Source organism: Astyanax mexicanus, chromosome 1 (genome assembly GCF_023375975.1).
Source record: "Astyanax mexicanus isolate ESR-SI-001 chromosome 1, AstMex3_surface, whole genome shotgun sequence".
Lineage (NCBI taxonomy): Eukaryota > Metazoa > Chordata > Actinopteri > Characiformes > Acestrorhamphidae > Astyanax > Astyanax mexicanus.
The window spans coordinates 10,931,289-10,950,000 of record NC_064408.1 but is presented as its reverse complement, the minus strand read 5'-3'; the positions used below and the strand labels follow the sequence as shown (position 1 = coordinate 10,950,000).

Here is an 18,712-nt window from a genome sequence, read left to right as displayed (position 1 = left end):
TGAGAGAGAGAGAAAGAGAGAGAGAGAGAATACTGAACGAGAGAGAGAGAGAGAGAGAGAGAGAGAGAATACTGAACGAGAGAGAGAGAGAGAGAGAGAGAGAGAGGTAGAGAGAGAATGTTGTGTTATTGACTGCAGAGTCTGCAGGACGTCTTGGAGTCCAGCTAAGCTATCGAGTGAAAAACACGACTCTGCCGTCTCCAACCCCAGCAGAGAGTCACACACACACACACACACACACACACACACACTAAACCCCCGCAACATCCTGCTGCTACACACACACACACACACACAAATCCGGCTTCATAGCACATGTGACACTCTTGATACACTTCCTTTAAACACCAGCATTAGGCCGCTCTCTGCTCTCCAGATCGAGGCCTGGAAAAAGTTGACCTTCACAGAAAGAGGTTGTGCTGCTTAAGGAACGCTCAGAGCGGCTCGGCCCAAACCCTCCTGCTTAAAGTTGATATTAGTGTGTCATAACCACTGTCAAAACAAGCCGTGTGCAACTGCTCACAACAGTGCGCGAAAAATAGTGGTTAGAAATGCCTGGATCCACTGCACTGCATGTACAAGTATATGTGCATACGCTTTCTAATTAATACATTCAGCTACTTTAACCCTTTAACGCTCTACTTAACATTTTATTACAGCATTTATAACTTATAAAACATATACTTTATTTTAGGGGTGCAAGAAAAAAAAATAGTACCTAACAGAACCTAACTGTACTTAAAAATAGTAGTATATCACTGTATAATCATGACTTACTTTAGCAGTGCAATTCTAAACATGAATTTACCTTAGTAGTGCTATTCTAGTCATAGATTTACTTCAGCCGTGCTATTCTAATCAGAAATTTACCATAGTTGTGCTATTTTAATAATGAATTTACCTTAGCAGTGCTATTTTAATTGTGAATTTACCTCAGCAGTGTTATTCTAATCATGAATTGACCTTAGTAGTGCTATTCTAATCATTAATTGACCTCAGCAGTGCAATTCTAGTCATGAATTTACCCCGCCAGTGCAATTCCAATCAAGACCTTACATCAGCAAGGCTATTCTAATTATGACTTTACTTCAGCAGTGTTATTCTAATCAAGACTATAGATTAGCAGTGCTATTCAAGTCTAGATTTACTCCAGTCATGCTACTCTAATCATGAATTTTACATCAGTAGTGCTATTCTAGTCATAGACTTACATTAACCGTGCTATTCTAATCATAAATTTACCTTAGTTGTGCTATTCTAATGATGAATTTACCTTAGCAGTGCTATTTTAATTGTGAATTTACCTCAGCAGTGTTGTTCTTATCATGAATTTACCTAAGCAGTCCTATTCTAATCATTAATTGACCTTAGTAGTGCTATTCTAATCATTAATTGACCTTAGTCGTGCTATTCCGATCATTAATTTACCTCAGCAGTGCAATTCTAGTCATGAATTTACCCCAGCAGTGCAATTCCAATCAAGACCTTACATCAGCAAGGCTATTCTAATTATGACTTTACTTCAGCAGTGTTATTCTAATCAAGACTATAGATTAGCAGTGCTATTCAAGTCTAGATTTACTCCAGTCATGCTACTCTAATCATGAATTTTACATCAGTAGTGCTATTCTAGTCATAGACTTACATTAACCGTGCTATTCTAATCATAAATTTACCTTAGTTGTGCTATTCTAATGATGAATTTACCTTAGCAGTGCTATTTTAATTGTGAATTTAACTCAGCAGTGTTGTTCTTATCATGAATTTACCTAAGCAGTCCTATTCTAATCATGAATTTACCCCAGCAGTGCAATTCTAATCATGAACTGATCTTAGCAGCGTGATTCTAGTCTTGATTTTACCCCAGTAGTGCAATTCTAGTCATGAATTTACCCCAGCAGTGCAATTCCAATCAAGACCTTACATCAGCAAGGCTATTCTAATTATGACTTTACTTCAGCAGTGTTATTCTAATCAAGACTATAGATTAGCAGTGCTATTCAAGTCTAGATTTACTCCAGTCATGCTACTCTAATCATGAATTTTACATCAGTAGTGCTATTCTAGTCATAGACTTACATTAACCGTGCTATTCTAATCATAAATTTACCTTAGTTGTGCTATTCTAATGATGAATTTACCTTAGCAGTGCTATTTTAATTGTGAATTTACCTCAGCAGTGTTGTTCTTATCATGAATTTACCTAAGCAGTCCTATTCTAATCATGAATTTTACATCAGTAGTGCTATTCTAGTCATAGACTTACTTTAACCGTGCTATTCCAATCATAAATTTACACCAGCAGTGCAATTCGAAACGAGACTTTACATCAGCAATGCTACACTAATCATACATTTACCTTAGCAGTGCTATTCTAATCGTACATTTATCTCAACACTGCTATTCTAATAATGAATTTACTTCAGGCAGTGCTATTCTAATCATACATTTACCTCAGCAGTGCTATTTTAATCATAAGTTTACCTCAGCAGTGCTATTCTAATCATGAATTTACCTCTTCAGTGCTGTTCTGATCATGACTTTACTTCAGCAGTGCTATTCTAATCAAGAATTGACCTCAGCCAGTGTTACACTTGTTTTGATTTCATGCTAACAGTGCCATTCTAATCATACATTTACAGATTGTTCTTTTCACGCTGGAAAAGAGTCTGTTTATGAAGAGTTAAGAAACTGAATAAACTGATACCAAGCATGACGACTGATAATGAACACATTATTTGATTTAATCTGTCTGACTAGAGTGTAAGAATGAACCTAAACCAGCCAGAAATATTTCTGATTGCTTCATTTACTTTATATTCATACTCAAAACAACCTTTTAGTTACCTTTTTCCTTTAGTGAGGACATTAAAGTGTTGACACTGCTTGTTTAGTTCCTGTAGAGATTTTCTGTCAGAAGAATAGAACTTTCTGGAGCAGATAACTCATTAAATCTATTGACATCATGCCAATTAAGCTCGTGTTTTTCAATTTATTTTTAATATCAGTTTATCAGTTTGTGTATTCAGTCAGCTCAGTTTTGATGCGCACTCGTCTGAGCGGTGTGTTCGTAGATAGCGGCTGCTATTTTAGGACAAGGGCCCTTGTTTCCTATTGGTGCCATTAAATCAGTTCATTTTACGCATAAACACTGCAGAAATTATGTAACTATGTAAATTCACATCACCACATAAATAAACACAGAATCAAAAAGTTCCACTCAGAACAGTGTGTGCCTGCATACGAGTGTGTGTTATAATCCATCATATTACTATATAGATAATAGTACTGGGGCACCTGCTCATTCAATGTTACTTTCTAAACCAAGGGTTTAAAAAAGAGTTTACCCTGCTTACTCAGTTTACAGAAGACTTTCTACTAGATTTTGGAGGAGAATTGCTGCAAGGATTTGGTTGCATTTAGCGACGAGAGCGTTAGTGAGGTCAGGCTAATTGGCGGTCAACACCCTAACTCATCCCAAACTCCCAAACTCATCCCAAAAGTACTGGATGGAGCAACAAAACAACAAAACAGTGCAATTCGAATTGCACTGCTGGGGTAAATTCATGACTAGAATAGCACAGCTGAAGTAAATCTATGACTAGAATAGCACTGCTAAGATTAATTAATTATTAGAATAACACTACTATGGTAAATTCATGACTAGAATAGCACGGCTGAAGTAAATCTTTGACTAGAATATTTCATTACATTACATTACATTGCATTACATTACATTTGGCAGACGCTTTGGTCCAAATCGACTTACAATAGTCAAGTACAAAAGTAATAGAAGTTAAAGATAAAACATCTTTAGATAGGGCTTAAAGGAGGTCGAAGGGAAATAATGGGATAGAGAAGTGAAGGAGGGGAAGAAGGAAATGAGGTTAGAAGTAGTTAGAAGTAGAAGAATAGCACTACTGAGGCGAATTCATGATTAGAATAGTACGACTGAAGTAAATCTATGACTTGAATAGCACTGCTGTTGTATGGTCTTGATTAGAATAACACTGCTGAAGCAAAGTCATGAATAGAAAAGCCCTGCTGAGGTAAATGCATGATTAGAAGAGCACTGCTGAGGTAAATTCACGACTAGAATAGCACTACTAAGGTAAGTTAAATTGCATAAATTTAGTTTTGTCAATTCCAGAGAACACAGTTCACCACAGCTCAATGCTGGGGGACTTTATTCCCCTCTAGACCACACCTTTCACTATGGAAGGAGCCAATAGGTTGTTATTTATTTACCTGCTTCTTAAAGTCCTATTGTATTGGCAGTACTTCTCTATAGAGACTAGAAAAGATAATGGCTCCACATTAAAAATAATTATAGCCTCGTCTTTGCAATGTGTGCATGCACACATTTGTTTGGTATTAATTATCTGGATAATTTTTTGTTACTTATACTTTATAATTAATATTTGTAGGGGGGAGCGAAATAGGTAGCATTTTAGGTTATATTTGCAATAACAGTGAAAAATATATTTTTTAATTGAATGAATGAATGAATGAATGAATGAATGAATATGCTATTGCAAGAATATATCGTCGCTGTCCAATGAAAAACACTTATCTCCAAAACAGCAACCTTGTAATTTTTATAGAGTTTCTATTGGTCCGTTCATCAAGAAATTTTGGCACAGTGTGAGGGACAGTTTGTCTGTTCAAATTAGTAATTTGGTAAACTAAAAATCGACAAAAATGGAGATAAGAGTTTTTCATTGAATAGCGACGATATCATTCCAAGAACATACTATTGCTTAAATATGCAATTGCTTGAAATATCGTGACATATTGCCCATCCCTACTGCAATTTTCACTTTTTTATTGTTTTTAAAATTCTTATTGCTACATTATTATTATTATTATTATTATTATTATTATTATTATTATTATTATGTATGATACGATATGCACACCCCTAAATTTGTTGAATCCCTGAAATATACATATGTATTATAAGGGGTGTCTACAAACATTTAGACACACATAATAACCTCTTCCTCATCCAACAGAGCCGGTTCTGACTGTGATTCACCGTCTCACACTAATGATCATCAGGAGAACACAGACCCCCGGATCTCCACACCCCCCCCCCCCCCCCCCTCTCACACGTCATATGACACCATGCGGCACAGTGATGCTGCTCTCAGAGGAGGAGACAGCGCAGTCGGATCACACAGAGAAGAAGAAGCTCAGAAGTTCAGAAAAATCACAGGTACATCAGGTCAACCCCCCCCCAACATCCCCCAACACCCACACCCACCCACAGCATCACGCAATCACACCAATCTCTTCCCCTCTCTCTCTCTCTCTCTCTCTCTCTCCAACAGATTAAAGGTGATCCCAGGTTAAAACATCAGACATGATAAGACTACGCATCCTCACACACAGAGAGAGAGAGAAAGAGAGAGGGAGAGAGAGAGAGAGAAAGAGAGAGAGATCAAACTCTCTGCTTAAAATATCAGATTCATCCCTCACTCCCTGAAAAACAGCCCTGATAATACATCATCACCACGAGCAGGTCTGAAACATCACCTGATGATTCCTCAACTACCAGCATTAATATTCATCTTTTAATATTAAATATTATTCCTTCAAAACCAAACAGTAGTTGCTGTAACTTTTAACAGTATCAGTATGCATTAAAATATAATTAGAAATGATTATAATATAACAAAAGTTTAAATAGACACATAAAACCATAAAAGGCTTATTTTTCATATCTCCCTAACTATACTACACAGGTAATGTTTAATAGATGCACAATGACATCACGTTAATATCAGTATTGGCAGATATTTATTTAAAATGTAAAAATATATTTATTAACACTAAAAATACAGACTGTTTCAGACTACAGACGGTATGAAATCACTGTTCTTTTCCAATACAGTCACCAGTACTAATATTAAAGGTGTTGTCTGCTAAAATCCACTTTTTCTTGTTGTCTGTGAAAAATAAAATTGTATCTTCTAATACAGAAATTGTTCTATACATTAAAATCATGAGTATCGTTCAATGCAAAACTAATACTAATATTACAAACAAATATTACTAACACTAATATAGCTATGAGATTCTTTGAGATATAATCAGAAGGAAGATGGATGATCACAACCATCAAACCAAACTGAACTGCTTAAATCTTTGCACCAGGAGTAAAGGCATAAAGTTATCCAAAAGCAGTGTGTAAGACAGGTGGAGGAGAACATGATGCCAAGATGCATGAAAACTGTGATTAAAAAACAGGGTTATTCCACCAAATATTGACTTCTGAACTCTTCATGAATAAGAACTTGTGAAAGATACTCTAAATGACAATATTTTAATTTGTAATTTGGGAGAACTGTTGTCAGTAGTTTATAGAACAAAACAACAATGTTCATTTTACTCAAACATCGGTACCACTTTAAAATAAGACTACCTTTATAAAGGGTTTATAACTGGTTTACAATTAGTTTATTAATGGTTACTAATTAGGTTGTAAATGCCTTATAAAATCATTAATAATCAGTTATAACACATACGTAGAAAATGCAACAATATAGATGGCTGTGGGTTCACTATTTGGCAAACAACAGGTCATTGTTGCCCTTTCTACGTCTGTGTTATAACTGATTATTAATGATTTTTAAGCCATTTACAACCTAATTAGTAACCATTAATAAACTAATTGTAAACCATTTATAAACGCTTTATAAAGGTAGTCTTATTTTAAAGTGGTACCCAAACATCTATCTATTAATAGCAACATCGGAGAAACTGATTCAGAAACTGAAGTGGTCTCTTATTTTTTTCCAGAGCTGTATTACAACAATATTACAAGTATTGTGGGACCTTGATTATTATATTGATATTAAATCTGGAATTTTGTCTAAACTCCTTAAAAACTCCTTAATCCTAGTCTTTAAGAGTAGAGATGATCTCAGGATCATATCACTGTCAGTCTGCAGACAGCTGGAGGTTCAGGACGAGATCTGGCTGCATCATGATGATCAAACAGCAGGGCCAGATTCTCAGAGTCTGAAAGAGCCTCATGTTTATAACCGTCAGTCTGTTTATTTACTATTATATGACGGCAGTGAGGAACTGCTCTCCTGACGGCCTCGGATCTTCACCAGAACATTTTTATGAGATGTTGTGCCAGCTTCCCGCTCTCACCGCCGTCCCCAAACGTGCACTAAAATATCCCGAACGGAAAAATAATCGATTCCAGCAAAAATGCCTTTCCCCGATGGCCAAGACAAACAAAGGAGCGCATAAAAAAACCCCAGCTGAGCAATCGTTATTGACACGTCTAAAAATAGCTCCTTCCCTTTTATTCTCGTTATTTATTTATTTCACTACAGACTCTCTCTCTCTCTCCCTCCCTCTCCCAGTCCGTGTGAGCCTCCCTCGCCCTTTTCTCTCTCTCTGTCTCTGCCCCTGTTCCTACCCAGCCCCAGACGCGCACACACACTCTTCCAAAATTTAGCATTCAGTTGCCTAGCAACCGCAGCCTCAAAGGGTCCTCGCCTGAAGACGGGGGCTGCCGTCTCCTGCTTTTTTAAGGAACTGCGAAAAGAGAGGGAGGAAGCGGCGTAAAAAAGGAGGGAAATAAAGAGAGGGGGAAAAAAGAGACGAGAACTGGAACGGCCTCTTCCTCCTGCTGTCTCTCTCTCCCTCTCGCTCCCTCTTACTCTCTTTCTCTGTCTGTCTCTCTCTCTATATTTCTCTGTCTCTTACTCCCTCTTTCTGCTTCTCTCACTGTATCTATCCTTTTCTGTCTCTCTATCTTTTTCTTTCTCCCTCTTTCTCTCACTCTGTCTTTCTCAGCCTCTGTCTTTCTGTTTTTTCTCTCTCTTTGTCTCTCTCTCTCTTTCTCCCTCTCTCTTTCTGTCTATGCTGGTTCTCCACTTCTCTCTGTCTGTCTCTCTCTCTCTGTTTCACTCTCTCTGTCTCTATCTCTCATTCTCTGTGTCTCTCTCTTTCTCTGTCTCTTTTTCTGATACTCTATTTGTCTCTCTATCTTTTTCTGTCTCTCTATCTTTTTCTTTCTCTCTCTTTGTCTCTCTCTCTTTCTCTCACTCTCTTTCTGTCTATGCTGCTTCTCCGTTTCTCTCTGTCTGTCTCTTAGTCTGTCTCTCTCTCTCTGTCTCTATCTTTCTGTCTCTTTTTCTGTTACTCTCTCTAAGTCTCTCTGTCTCTATCTTTCTGTCTCTCTCTATCTCTTTCTCTCTTTCTCTTTCTCTCAGTCTGTCTTTCTCTCCCTCAGTCTCTCTGTTACTTTCTGTCTTGCTCTGTCTCCCTCTCTCTGTCTACGCTGGTTCTCTGTTTCTCTCTGTCTGTCTCTCTCTCTCTCTCTGGTTCACTCTCTCTCTTCTCTCACTCTCTATTTGTCTCTGTCTTTCTTTCTCTCTCTCTCTCTCTCTGTTTCTCTCTCTCTCTCTCTCAGTGTGGATTCCTCGACAGATTGTGTAATCTACAGCGCTCGTGTCCAGCAGGGGGTAAAAAATGGGAAAAAGCTCATTTGGTATGTATAGCAGAGCTGAGGTGATACTGGCCAGCTGAATATACTGGATTCTGACCAGCTTCAGTTATGGGTGGGACAATATATCAATACATCGTCTCGTATCGTAGATACCCTGTGATTCCCTCTCTTAGCCTTAAAATAAGGATAATTTTGCTGCTTAATTTCTTTTGGCTTTTGGAACAAAGTATTTGCATACTGGGCGTGTCCCCTAGATTCTGACACTCAGTTTCTGACAATACAATTCAGGCATAATAACTTGTAGATCTATTTATCTCAAGTTTTTAGTAAACATTACTTTAAAAATGATTAACGTAAGTTCAGCTTATTCAGGCTTACAGCATAAGAGTAATTTCCATTTACGATTCTTCCATAACAACTGAGAAAAAATAACAGCACCATTAGTAGAGCTATGAAATGCCCTCTGGCAGAATCTCGTTCTGAAAATTGATATAAAACTGTAATTCAATTAATCAAATGAATTAACATCTAAACACTCCTTTATACAGAACAATACAGTAGATTTGGAACTGATTGTTCTATAAACAGCAAGAAACCAAACATTTTGGCAAGTAAAAAAAGTGTATTTGTAAAAAAAAGGCAAATGTTTAATTTTGATTGGCTGCAGTTTCTGTTAAATTGTCCTTTTCAGATCATCTCTATTACAGATGAAGCACAGAGACGGGAGAGATTTGTTAATCACACTGTACTGACATAGAGTAATATAGCTGGGTTCTGTTAATACTCAGTAAATGAACCTGCCGCACTGGGTTAGGGCTTAAGGTGGAGCTGACAGGACCCTGAAGTCGAGAAGGACTTATCCGACCCGCCTGCCAATCAGCAGGCAGTCTGTGAGGAGGGGGTGGACGGGGAGTGGTTGGTGGTGCTACAAGTACAGACTGTTCCAGACTGTTCAGACTGTGGACTAGTTTCTCTTGCATACTGTAGTAGAAGAGGAAAAAGCCTCACTGATGACTATTCATTTACAGCCACACTCACACAGCATCATCCTGAGACCCAGAAAGGCTCATTTACATATTTTTAAGATAAAAAACAAATCGGAATACTAGAAAGCTTTCTTATGCTGGTTTGTGTGCTCTTAAATATTTCCAAAACCTGCTCCACAGTTCTGAAATAAAATCTGCTTCTTGAAATATGGAAACTTGGTAAAAATAGCATGTGCTCTATTTTAGCGATCTAGAGATGAGCCGTCTACCCTGCAGCTTGATTAAGGTGCATGCCGGTGTGTCTTTTCTATCATAACGACAGGAAAAGTATGCCTTGCGTAGCTCGAAATGTACAAAAGGCATGTACTAATTCTCTTAATTTATCATAAGTGTGTGAAAAAAAACATCAGAGCATCTCTTGCCATTCCCTTTAAGAGCCAGGCGTGCTCTGACTTTGGCGGATTGCTATTCAAATGGCGCAGCTACCTGGACACGTCCAACGCATCTCAGCAGAGAAATATGACCTGCTTGTTCACGCTTGTTTAATCTGTTTATTGTTATGAATGTCAAAAGGCATGCGCTATGGGTTTGTGCACTACTGCACATGCATGCATATTGTCTGTTGAAAATTCACTGTTTGACTGTTGACGTCTGTCTAGGTTGTATTTAGTCTGTGGTGCACCTGTGTTTTTCACTGCCAAGATAGCAATACGCCAGAATTTTTCCCTGAACACACCTCACTTCCACTAGAGACCATCACGCCCATCGGCGTAGATATATTATTTTATAATATATGACTTTTATGAAGATGCAGATTTCTTTTTCCAGCAGGACTGGCAAAACACACTGCCAAAAGTACCAATTGGTCTTATATAACATTCTAATTTTCTGAAACACTGGTTTTTGCATTTTTATTGGCTGTAAGCCATAATCATCAACAATTTAAAAAAATAAACTCATAAAATAGATCACTCTGTGTTATATACATCTATATAATATATGAGTTTCACATTTTTAACTGAATTACTGAAATAAAGTAACTTATACATTTACAAAAAACATTTATTATTATCTATCTGAGAATATCCAGACATTGGATATAAAACTGACTATAATAAAAAATAAACAGGCACCAGGGAACCAAAAAAAAACACAGCTTGAACATATAATCCCCTTGTTGTGCTGTCAGCACTTAACAGCACTCTAACATTTCAAGTGTTTAAAGCATCCCTGGACTACAAGCTTTTCAACATGTGCTTTTATCAGCAGATAACAGTGAAGAACCTGCTCTTCATGCTGAGAAGACACACTGATAAACACGGCGCTGAGCACTGCAGAATACACTGACAGCATTATTTAAACTAAGCATGAAGTGTTACCTCATTTGGGGATGCCTAAATAAATTGTTTAAGTTGTGAGGTTGTATCTTGTGCGCTCATAATGGTAAAGTGATCTGAATTATGGAAGTTTAACATTCCTCAAGCCAGAGTGTCTGGCTAGAACAGGGGTGTCCAAACTACAAGGTATTTTAGAAACAGAATGAAAGTTGGCCCGCTGTTAAGCAGGTTTTTATAATGTGAGATTCAAAGTTTGAACGCTAGGTGTCAGAAATGGGCCAAAGAGTCTAAAAGCGGAGAGGGTGCGCATTTCTAGCGCAAAAAAACGGGACAAAGAGTCTAAAAGCGGAGAGGGTGCGCATTTCTAGTGCAGAAAAACGGGGCAAATAGTCTAAAAGCGGAGAGGGTGCGCATTACTAGTGCAGAAAACGGGCCAAAGAGTCTAAAAGTGGAGAGAGTGCGCATTTCTAGTGCAGAAAACGGGCCAAAGAGTCTAAAAGTGGAGAGAGTGCGCATCTCTAGCGCAGAAAAACGGGCCAAATAGTCTAAAAGCGGAGAGGGTGTGCATTTCTAGTGCAGAAAACGGGCCAAAGAGTCTAAAAGCGGAGAGAGTGCGCATTTCTAGCGCAGAAAAGCGGGCCAAATAGTCTAAAAGCGGAGAGGGTGCGCATTTCTAGCGCAAAAAAATCAGGCCAAAGAGTCTAAAAGCGGAGAGAGTGTGCATTTCTAGCGCAGAAAAACGTGGCAAATAGTCTAAAAGCTGAGAGGGTGCGCATTACTAGCGCAGAAAAACGGGGCAAAGAGTCTAAAAGCGAAAAGGGTGCGCATTTCTAGCGCAGAAAAACGGGGCAAAGAGTCTAAAAGCAGAGAGAGTGCGCATTTCTAGCTCAGAAAAACGGGCCAAAGAGTCTAAAAGCGGAGAGAGTGCGCATTTCTGCCACAGAAAAACGGGCCAAAGAGTCTAAAAGCGGAGAGAGTGCGCATTTCTAGCGCAGAAAAACGGGCCAAAGAGTCTAAAAGCGGAGAGAGTGCGCATTTCTAGCGCAGAAAAACAGGGCAAAGAGTCTAAAAGCAGAGAGAGTGCGCATTTCTAGCTCAGAAAAACGGGCCAAAGAGTCTAAAAGCGGAGAGAGTGCGCATTTCTGGCACAGAAAAACGGGCCAAAGAGTCTAAAAGCGGAGAGAGTGCGCATTTCTAGTGCAGAAAAACGGGGCAAAGAGTCTAAAAGCAGAGAGAGTGCGCATTTCTAGCGCAGAAAAACGGGCCAAAGAGTCTAAAAGCGGAGAGAGTGCGCATTTCTGGCGCAGAAAAACGGGCCAAAGAGTCTAAAAGCGGAGAGGGTGCGCATTTCTAGTGCAGAAAAACGGGCCAAAAAGTCTAAAAGCGGAGAGAGTGCGCATTTCTGGCACAGAAAAATAGGGCAAAAGAGTCTAAAAGCGGAGAGGGTGCGCATTTCTAGTGCAGAAAGACGAGTTTAATATTAAGAGACATCATGAAATTAAACATCAATTTGAAAAATCTTAGTTTACACAACACTGTCAAAGATAAAGATAGTAAGTCAAGTAAAATGGTGTAAATGAAATAATCAAGAAAAAGGTATTATTTAAAGTGGTATATTTCATTATTTGTTTTATTACAGAGTCTGTGGCCCGTGACTTCAAATATATTTCTCCTTCTGGCCCCCCCCCAAAAAAAAGTTTGGACACCCCTGTTCTACAAGATATTACCACCCACAGTGTACAGTAGTGCAGTAGTAATGATCATGGTGATGTTCAGCGGTGTCTGGCTAGAATTGTCCTTGCGAACAGACAAGCGTCTCACAACCAGAAATACCATCCACGTTCAATGCAGGAGACCCCGCCCACACATCCCACAGCTCAGAGCAGCATTCATAGGCTTTAATGAGACATAATAATATAATAATATATGGGACATAATGTAATTCTTAAAAAAAACAAACATTTTATTTTAAAGTCAAACAAACTCTTCTGGAAAATGTTTATGTTGGTGAGTAAAGCCCTTTCGTTTATTTACAGTAAGCTTAGATTTATAGATTTCCACTAAGTGGCTAATGCTGCCCAACAGTGCTACACTGAGAAACCCTGAGTGTTCCAGTAGGTCAGGGCAATATTATCTAGCAGCTCTTCCCATGTAGCTTGTAAAAGCGCAGGTTACAGTCCAATATACTCAACTCTGAATGGAAAAAGGCTAGCGCTTTGCATGGTTAGCGGCTAATGCTGTTCCAGCAGTACTATCCAGGGTCAGCAGCAGGCTACAAGCCGATAATACTCACCTCTGAACAGCAAAAGAGCTAGCGATTAGTGCGAATAGCGGCTAATGCTAATCTTGCTCCAGCAGTGCTAGCCAGGGTCAGCAACAGGCCACAGGCCTATAATTTTCACCTCAACAGCAAAAATGCTAGAGCATAGTGTGGTAAGCGGCTAATTCTAATACTGCTACAGAACTAAGGTGAAATTTATTTAATTTTTAGGAAAATTAAAGGATTTTAAGGTATATCATCCAGTATGTCCAGTTGACCTCTAGAAAACCACATTAAAGGAGCAGCAGATGAGTTCCTGGCCACTGGTTATGGCTGCGTTTTATAGTTTACACTTAGTGAAGTCTCGAGGCGATCCAGCGAAGTGTACCTGTTCTGTTCTTTCGCCTCTGTCGCCTTTTTCATCCCTCGTTCTGTTTACTTTCCGTTTATTCCTCTCCCTCGTCTGTTCTGCTGCACATGTCTGACAGGCTCTCGCTGTCTCTCCGGAAGGTTTTCTCTGGTGGAGAGGCCAAGTTTACCTTACTGAGTTTATACGTCCGAAGACTCCGAGCGACTACTGTTTGCTTCCCAGTTTGCTGGTATAATCCAGCTCGCACATCGGCATGCAACCAGCTAAACCCCGAGCAGCAACACTGAGAGAGAAGCCAGGACAGACAATGGCTGCCGTTCCACTGCAGGGTCACATGGTTCTTAAGGCTGTGCCATAGCTATGGGCACCAAATAACATCGGTACTGTGGCATTTGAGCCCCAGCAACCAGGCTAATCCAACCTCTACACAACAGCTACTGGCTAGCTACTGGTCTTACCAGTAGCTAGTATAACAACAAACAGGCTTGTACCACATTGGTTAGGCCTTAGCATTCTGGCGACTGGACTCATCCAACATCCAACCACAGCAATAGTACGGCAGACACTAGACTTGTCTCACTTTGCTAACACAACATAACCAAACTAGTACTGGCTACTCACTGGGGGTTCTGTATTCTGTATGTTTAATGTTTTTACCTGATTCTTTGTCCTGTAATCATGTTTCTGTAAAGCTGTTTTGCGCCAACACCAGTTGTAAAAAGCGCTATACAAATATTTTTTTTTGATACTGGCCTCATTCCACATTGCTAACAAGCCAGATAATTGCTAATGCCTTGATTCACATTTCTACCAGCTATATCCAGCATTGCTATTACACCTATATAGCACCTTTTTTCATTTAAGGTCGTGAACTCCATGTTTTTGGACTATGGGAGACAACCCACGCAGACACAGGGAGCACATGGAAACTCCACCCAGATAGGGACTTGAACCAAGTGCTGGGAGGTGAACATGCTAACCAATAAGCCACCATGTCCCACTAATGCAGCTTTAGCATGCTTGCTACTGGTCTTGTCTCACATGGCTACTGTAGCAAGCTGGCTAAGGGCCTCACCTGACTCGTTAGCACAGCCTGGCTGGCCAATATGTATTTCTGACAATTTTCATGCCAGCTACCGGCTTCGTACAACATCACTAACCCAACTTTAGGATGCTTGCTACTAACCTCACCCCATATCTCTTACATGTCTGTAGCACTGCCTGCTATGGGTGTCATCTGGCCCCAAGCAAGGTTTACTAATGCTGCATTTACACTGCTGCAATATATCACATTTATTTCCAATAGGAAGTGTTGGTTCCGTCAGATGCAGCTGCAATGCGCATCATGGGTCTATCCAATCAGAACATCACGCCTCATACGTGTCTATTCCAGTGAAGCATGCAGAAAAAAATACAGACACTTAATTTGTTGTGTTGCTAAATCAGGACCAAGACATGCAGAAATACTCAATGATTTTACTGTTAATGCTTGCTAAACAAATCAAACAAAGCTTACAATCTAAATGTTAAATGGAGAGTTGTGAGCTTTCACAACATCTACAAGCAGTGTTGGTCTAATACACATCGCTACCAGCCTACCAAACAGTTCTGTGCCCCCGAGGCATAACACCCAGGTCCTTAGCCACCTTATGGTGAAGTTGTGTTGGATGGATTGTTTTGCTGGTAGAACCAGAAGTTCAGTCTTGGAGGTGATGCTCCTTCATCCATGCGGATATGTCTGAGAGGCACTGTGATATCCGTCATTTGGTGGGAATGACATATAGAGTTGGGTGTCAACAAAGCAATTTTAGGAGAAGGGGTCCTAGTACAGAGCCCTGGGGAACCCCAGTGGATAGTGAGTGGGCTGAGGACAGCTCTCCTAGCCACGACAGTTCAAATGACACCTTGCATTGTCTGAAATACCCATGTTTGAGAGTATAGATAGTAGAAAGTCATGATTGACTGTGTCAAAGGCGGCTGAGAGGTCCAGCACAATGAGTACTGAGGACTGTCCTGCAGCTCTGACAGTTTTTAATGCTTCTGTCACAGACAACAGAGCTTCAGTTTCAGTGGAGTGCCCTTTTTTAAAATATGATTGATTCTGGTCCAGGAGGTCATTCTGGGAGAGGAAACCAGAGAGGGTTTCTACTGTCTTTCTAGTAGAAACCAAGATGTGCAGAAATACTCAATAATTTTACTGTTAATGCTTGCAAAACAAATGAAACGAAGCTTGCAATCTAAATGTTAAATGGAGAACTGTAAGCTTTTACATCAGCTTCAAGCAGTGTTGGCCTAATCCACATCGCTACCAGCCTACCGAACAGTTCTGTCGCACCCAAGCATGGTTAGGTAATCTAAAGCTAAGCTAAAGAAAACCCAGCCTACCAAACCGTCTCCATGTGTAAAAGTTAGCATGCACACTAAGAAAAGCCATGGTTTTTGTGCCAGTAAAGATTATAAAGATTATAAACATTATCATCAACTGAATATGGCTCAAAAACTTGATGATCCAAAATTGTCTGGCTTTCAAATAAAAATGTGCAATTAAAGTATATGTTGTTTATCAGTACAGTGATACAGAATATTGAATGTACCCTTTGTCTGGTTAAATGGTACAAATTTGTACTTATTGCTGTTAGAAATTACTTTGTACTTCAGAGGGAACAAATATGACCCTGTAAAGACCAATATTGTACCTTTGAGGGTACAATTATAAAGAGTGTACCTTTGAGTACAAAAAAAAGTACTCATATCGTACCTCTGTTTTTTAGAGTGTGGGTTAGCATCCGTTCTGAAACTGTTGGATCCTGGAGTAAAAAAGCAGTCAATATGGCTTCCCTTAGACTGTATTTTCTTGTCGTCTGTGGGGATATGTTTTCGTAGCGGAACAGAAAAGGCTTTAACCAGCCCAGCACTGTTCTCACCTGCTCGAGGCGGCTCTAGAGTGTGGTTCTCGATCCCATCCTGCATGAGCTTACGTCTGGACCAGTCAGGACTAACGTCTTCAGCCGGGTCCGTCCCTGAGGGCTCTGTCTCTGTGAGAGGAGAGAGAGAAGAGTCTGAATCCTAATGACAACAATCAAAAGAAGAGAGTAACTAACAAGAGAATAACTAACAAAGACCATGGAGACAAACATATTGAGACACCTGCTCATTTATTGTTTCTGCAGAAATCTGCAGAAAGGGTATTAAAGTTAACTGACTTTTATTGTACTTACATAGCATTTAGCAAATGCTTTTTTCCAAAGGGACTTAGAAATAATGATGTAGATTTAGCAATATAGGACATACAGGGGTTGGACAATGAAACTGAAACACCTGGTTTTAGACCACAATAATTTATTGCCCCAACATTGTCCCGAGTTTTTTTGGATACAATCCAGGTTAGCACCCAAACATCCCTTTCAAACAGCTTCCTCTTACAGCGTCCACAGTTAATCCTGTTGGATGTGGTTGGTCCTTCTTGGTGGTATCTCGCTGACATTACCCTGGATACCGTGGCTCTTAATACATCACAAGTCACAAGACTTGCTGTTTGGGTCACAGATGCGCCAGCAAGACGTGCACCAACAATTTGTCCTCTTTTGAACTCTCGAATGTCACCCATAATATTGTGTGCATTGCAATATTTTGAGCAAAACTGTGCTCTTACCCTGCTAATTGAACCTTCACACTCTGCTCTTACTGGTGCAATAATGTGCAATTAATGAAGATTGGCCACCAGGCAGATCAAATTTAGCCATGAAACCTCCCACACTAAAATGACAGGTGTTTCAGTTTCATTGTCCAACCCCTGTAGATATATATATATATATATATATATATATATATATATATATATATATATATATATATATATATATATACTTTGCTATTTGCCTATAGACAATAGAATATCAAGCATTGCAGTATTACAGTGTAGAAATGACCTGTTGATGTAACGTGTCACAATGTTTAACAGTAATTACCCGATATTACACTGAGATTACTCATTGATTTGTGTCCAAAGCAAGCTGTCATAATACAGGGCTGAGGGATGGAGAGTGGCGGAGTGAATCAGTGATGGGGAGATGAGTGAGTCAGGCTACAGTGCTGCCCCTGTGTGTATTGTGTGACTGCTCTGGACGTGATGAGTGGAATTAGTGCTTGTGCTGCAGACGGGAGCACTACTCACGGTCTGAAGCGTTTCACAGCAGATGGACGGAGATTTCTGACAGAGCTCAGTAAAACAGGCATCTGTGGTGCGAGTACAGTGTGAGTGTGCTGATAATGTAATGTGTGAAGACTGCTCACAGCTTTTTTCTCTTTATTTTAAGGATAGCGGTACAGTTCAGCATTAGTCTGTTCGTAGTGTTTGTGGTAGAGGAATAAAAATGAAGCTTTATTGGTGTAATATTTGGCCAGGGTATACAATACAATGTTTACAATAGACAGGGATACAGAAATAATGGGTTTTACAACATTTCTATTGGATTAAGGTCAAGATATCAACTTGGCCATTCCAAAACATTAATTTTATTCTTCTTTATTCATTCTTCGCCAGAATTAGGGCCTGTTGTTTGATTAGGGTCATTGTCATGTTGCATTGCCCATGTTCTCTTAAGATTTTCCTTCAGAAAGTGCTGGTATAATTCGTGATTCATTGTTTCATAAATAACGAAGTCTAATATTTGTGTCTCATTTGTTTGATTAGGATTTGTGTGAAAATCTCATTTTTTATATTTTATGTCACATTTACAGACAATTCTACTAACCAGGGTCACAAATTGTACATAATAATATTGCCAAATATTTTGAAACAATAAAAATATCCATACTGTTATGTCATGATATTCAATTCAATTCAATTCAATTCAGCTTTATTGGCATGACCATCGTAAATAACAGTATTGCCAAAGCATTAATTGATGCTGAAAAAAGAACGTCATTTGATAAGTTATACCATATACATAAACAATGTACATATGCATAAACAATTTGTTACATTTAATTAGACATTATAATTATCATTGTAATTGATTGTTTGGATATTTTAGATTTTTTCAATTATATGATTATCTCTGTATTAGAATCTCGTGTTTTTGGTGTGTTTATAACTAAACTAAGCCACTCTCCCTCTTGTAAATCTTGAAAAGCAGTCTTTTTTGTATTTATTTAGCTTTTTTTTACCGTATTTACTTGTTTATTAGATTGTTTGCAGCTTACAAACACTAAATATGCTATTTTTTTGTTGTTACATTACTTACATGTTTGAAGGGGTTAAGTATATACAAAATATTATTTATT

The 18,712-nt window shown here is 39.0% G+C and overlaps 1 protein-coding gene across 1 annotated transcript in view; it reads right to left on the bottom strand.

Annotated features, from left to right (window-relative positions):
• The window catches only part of LOC103046272 (sodium/potassium/calcium exchanger 3), an 86,972-nt gene that overhangs the window by 49,907 nt on the left and 18,353 nt on the right, over positions 1-18,712 (bottom strand). The window contains exon 2 of the mRNA XM_022665789.2: positions 16,351-16,461. Within this exon, the coding sequence (XP_022521510.1) occupies positions 16,351-16,461 (111 nt within the window). The remainder of the gene's footprint in view (positions 1-16,350; positions 16,462-18,712) is intronic.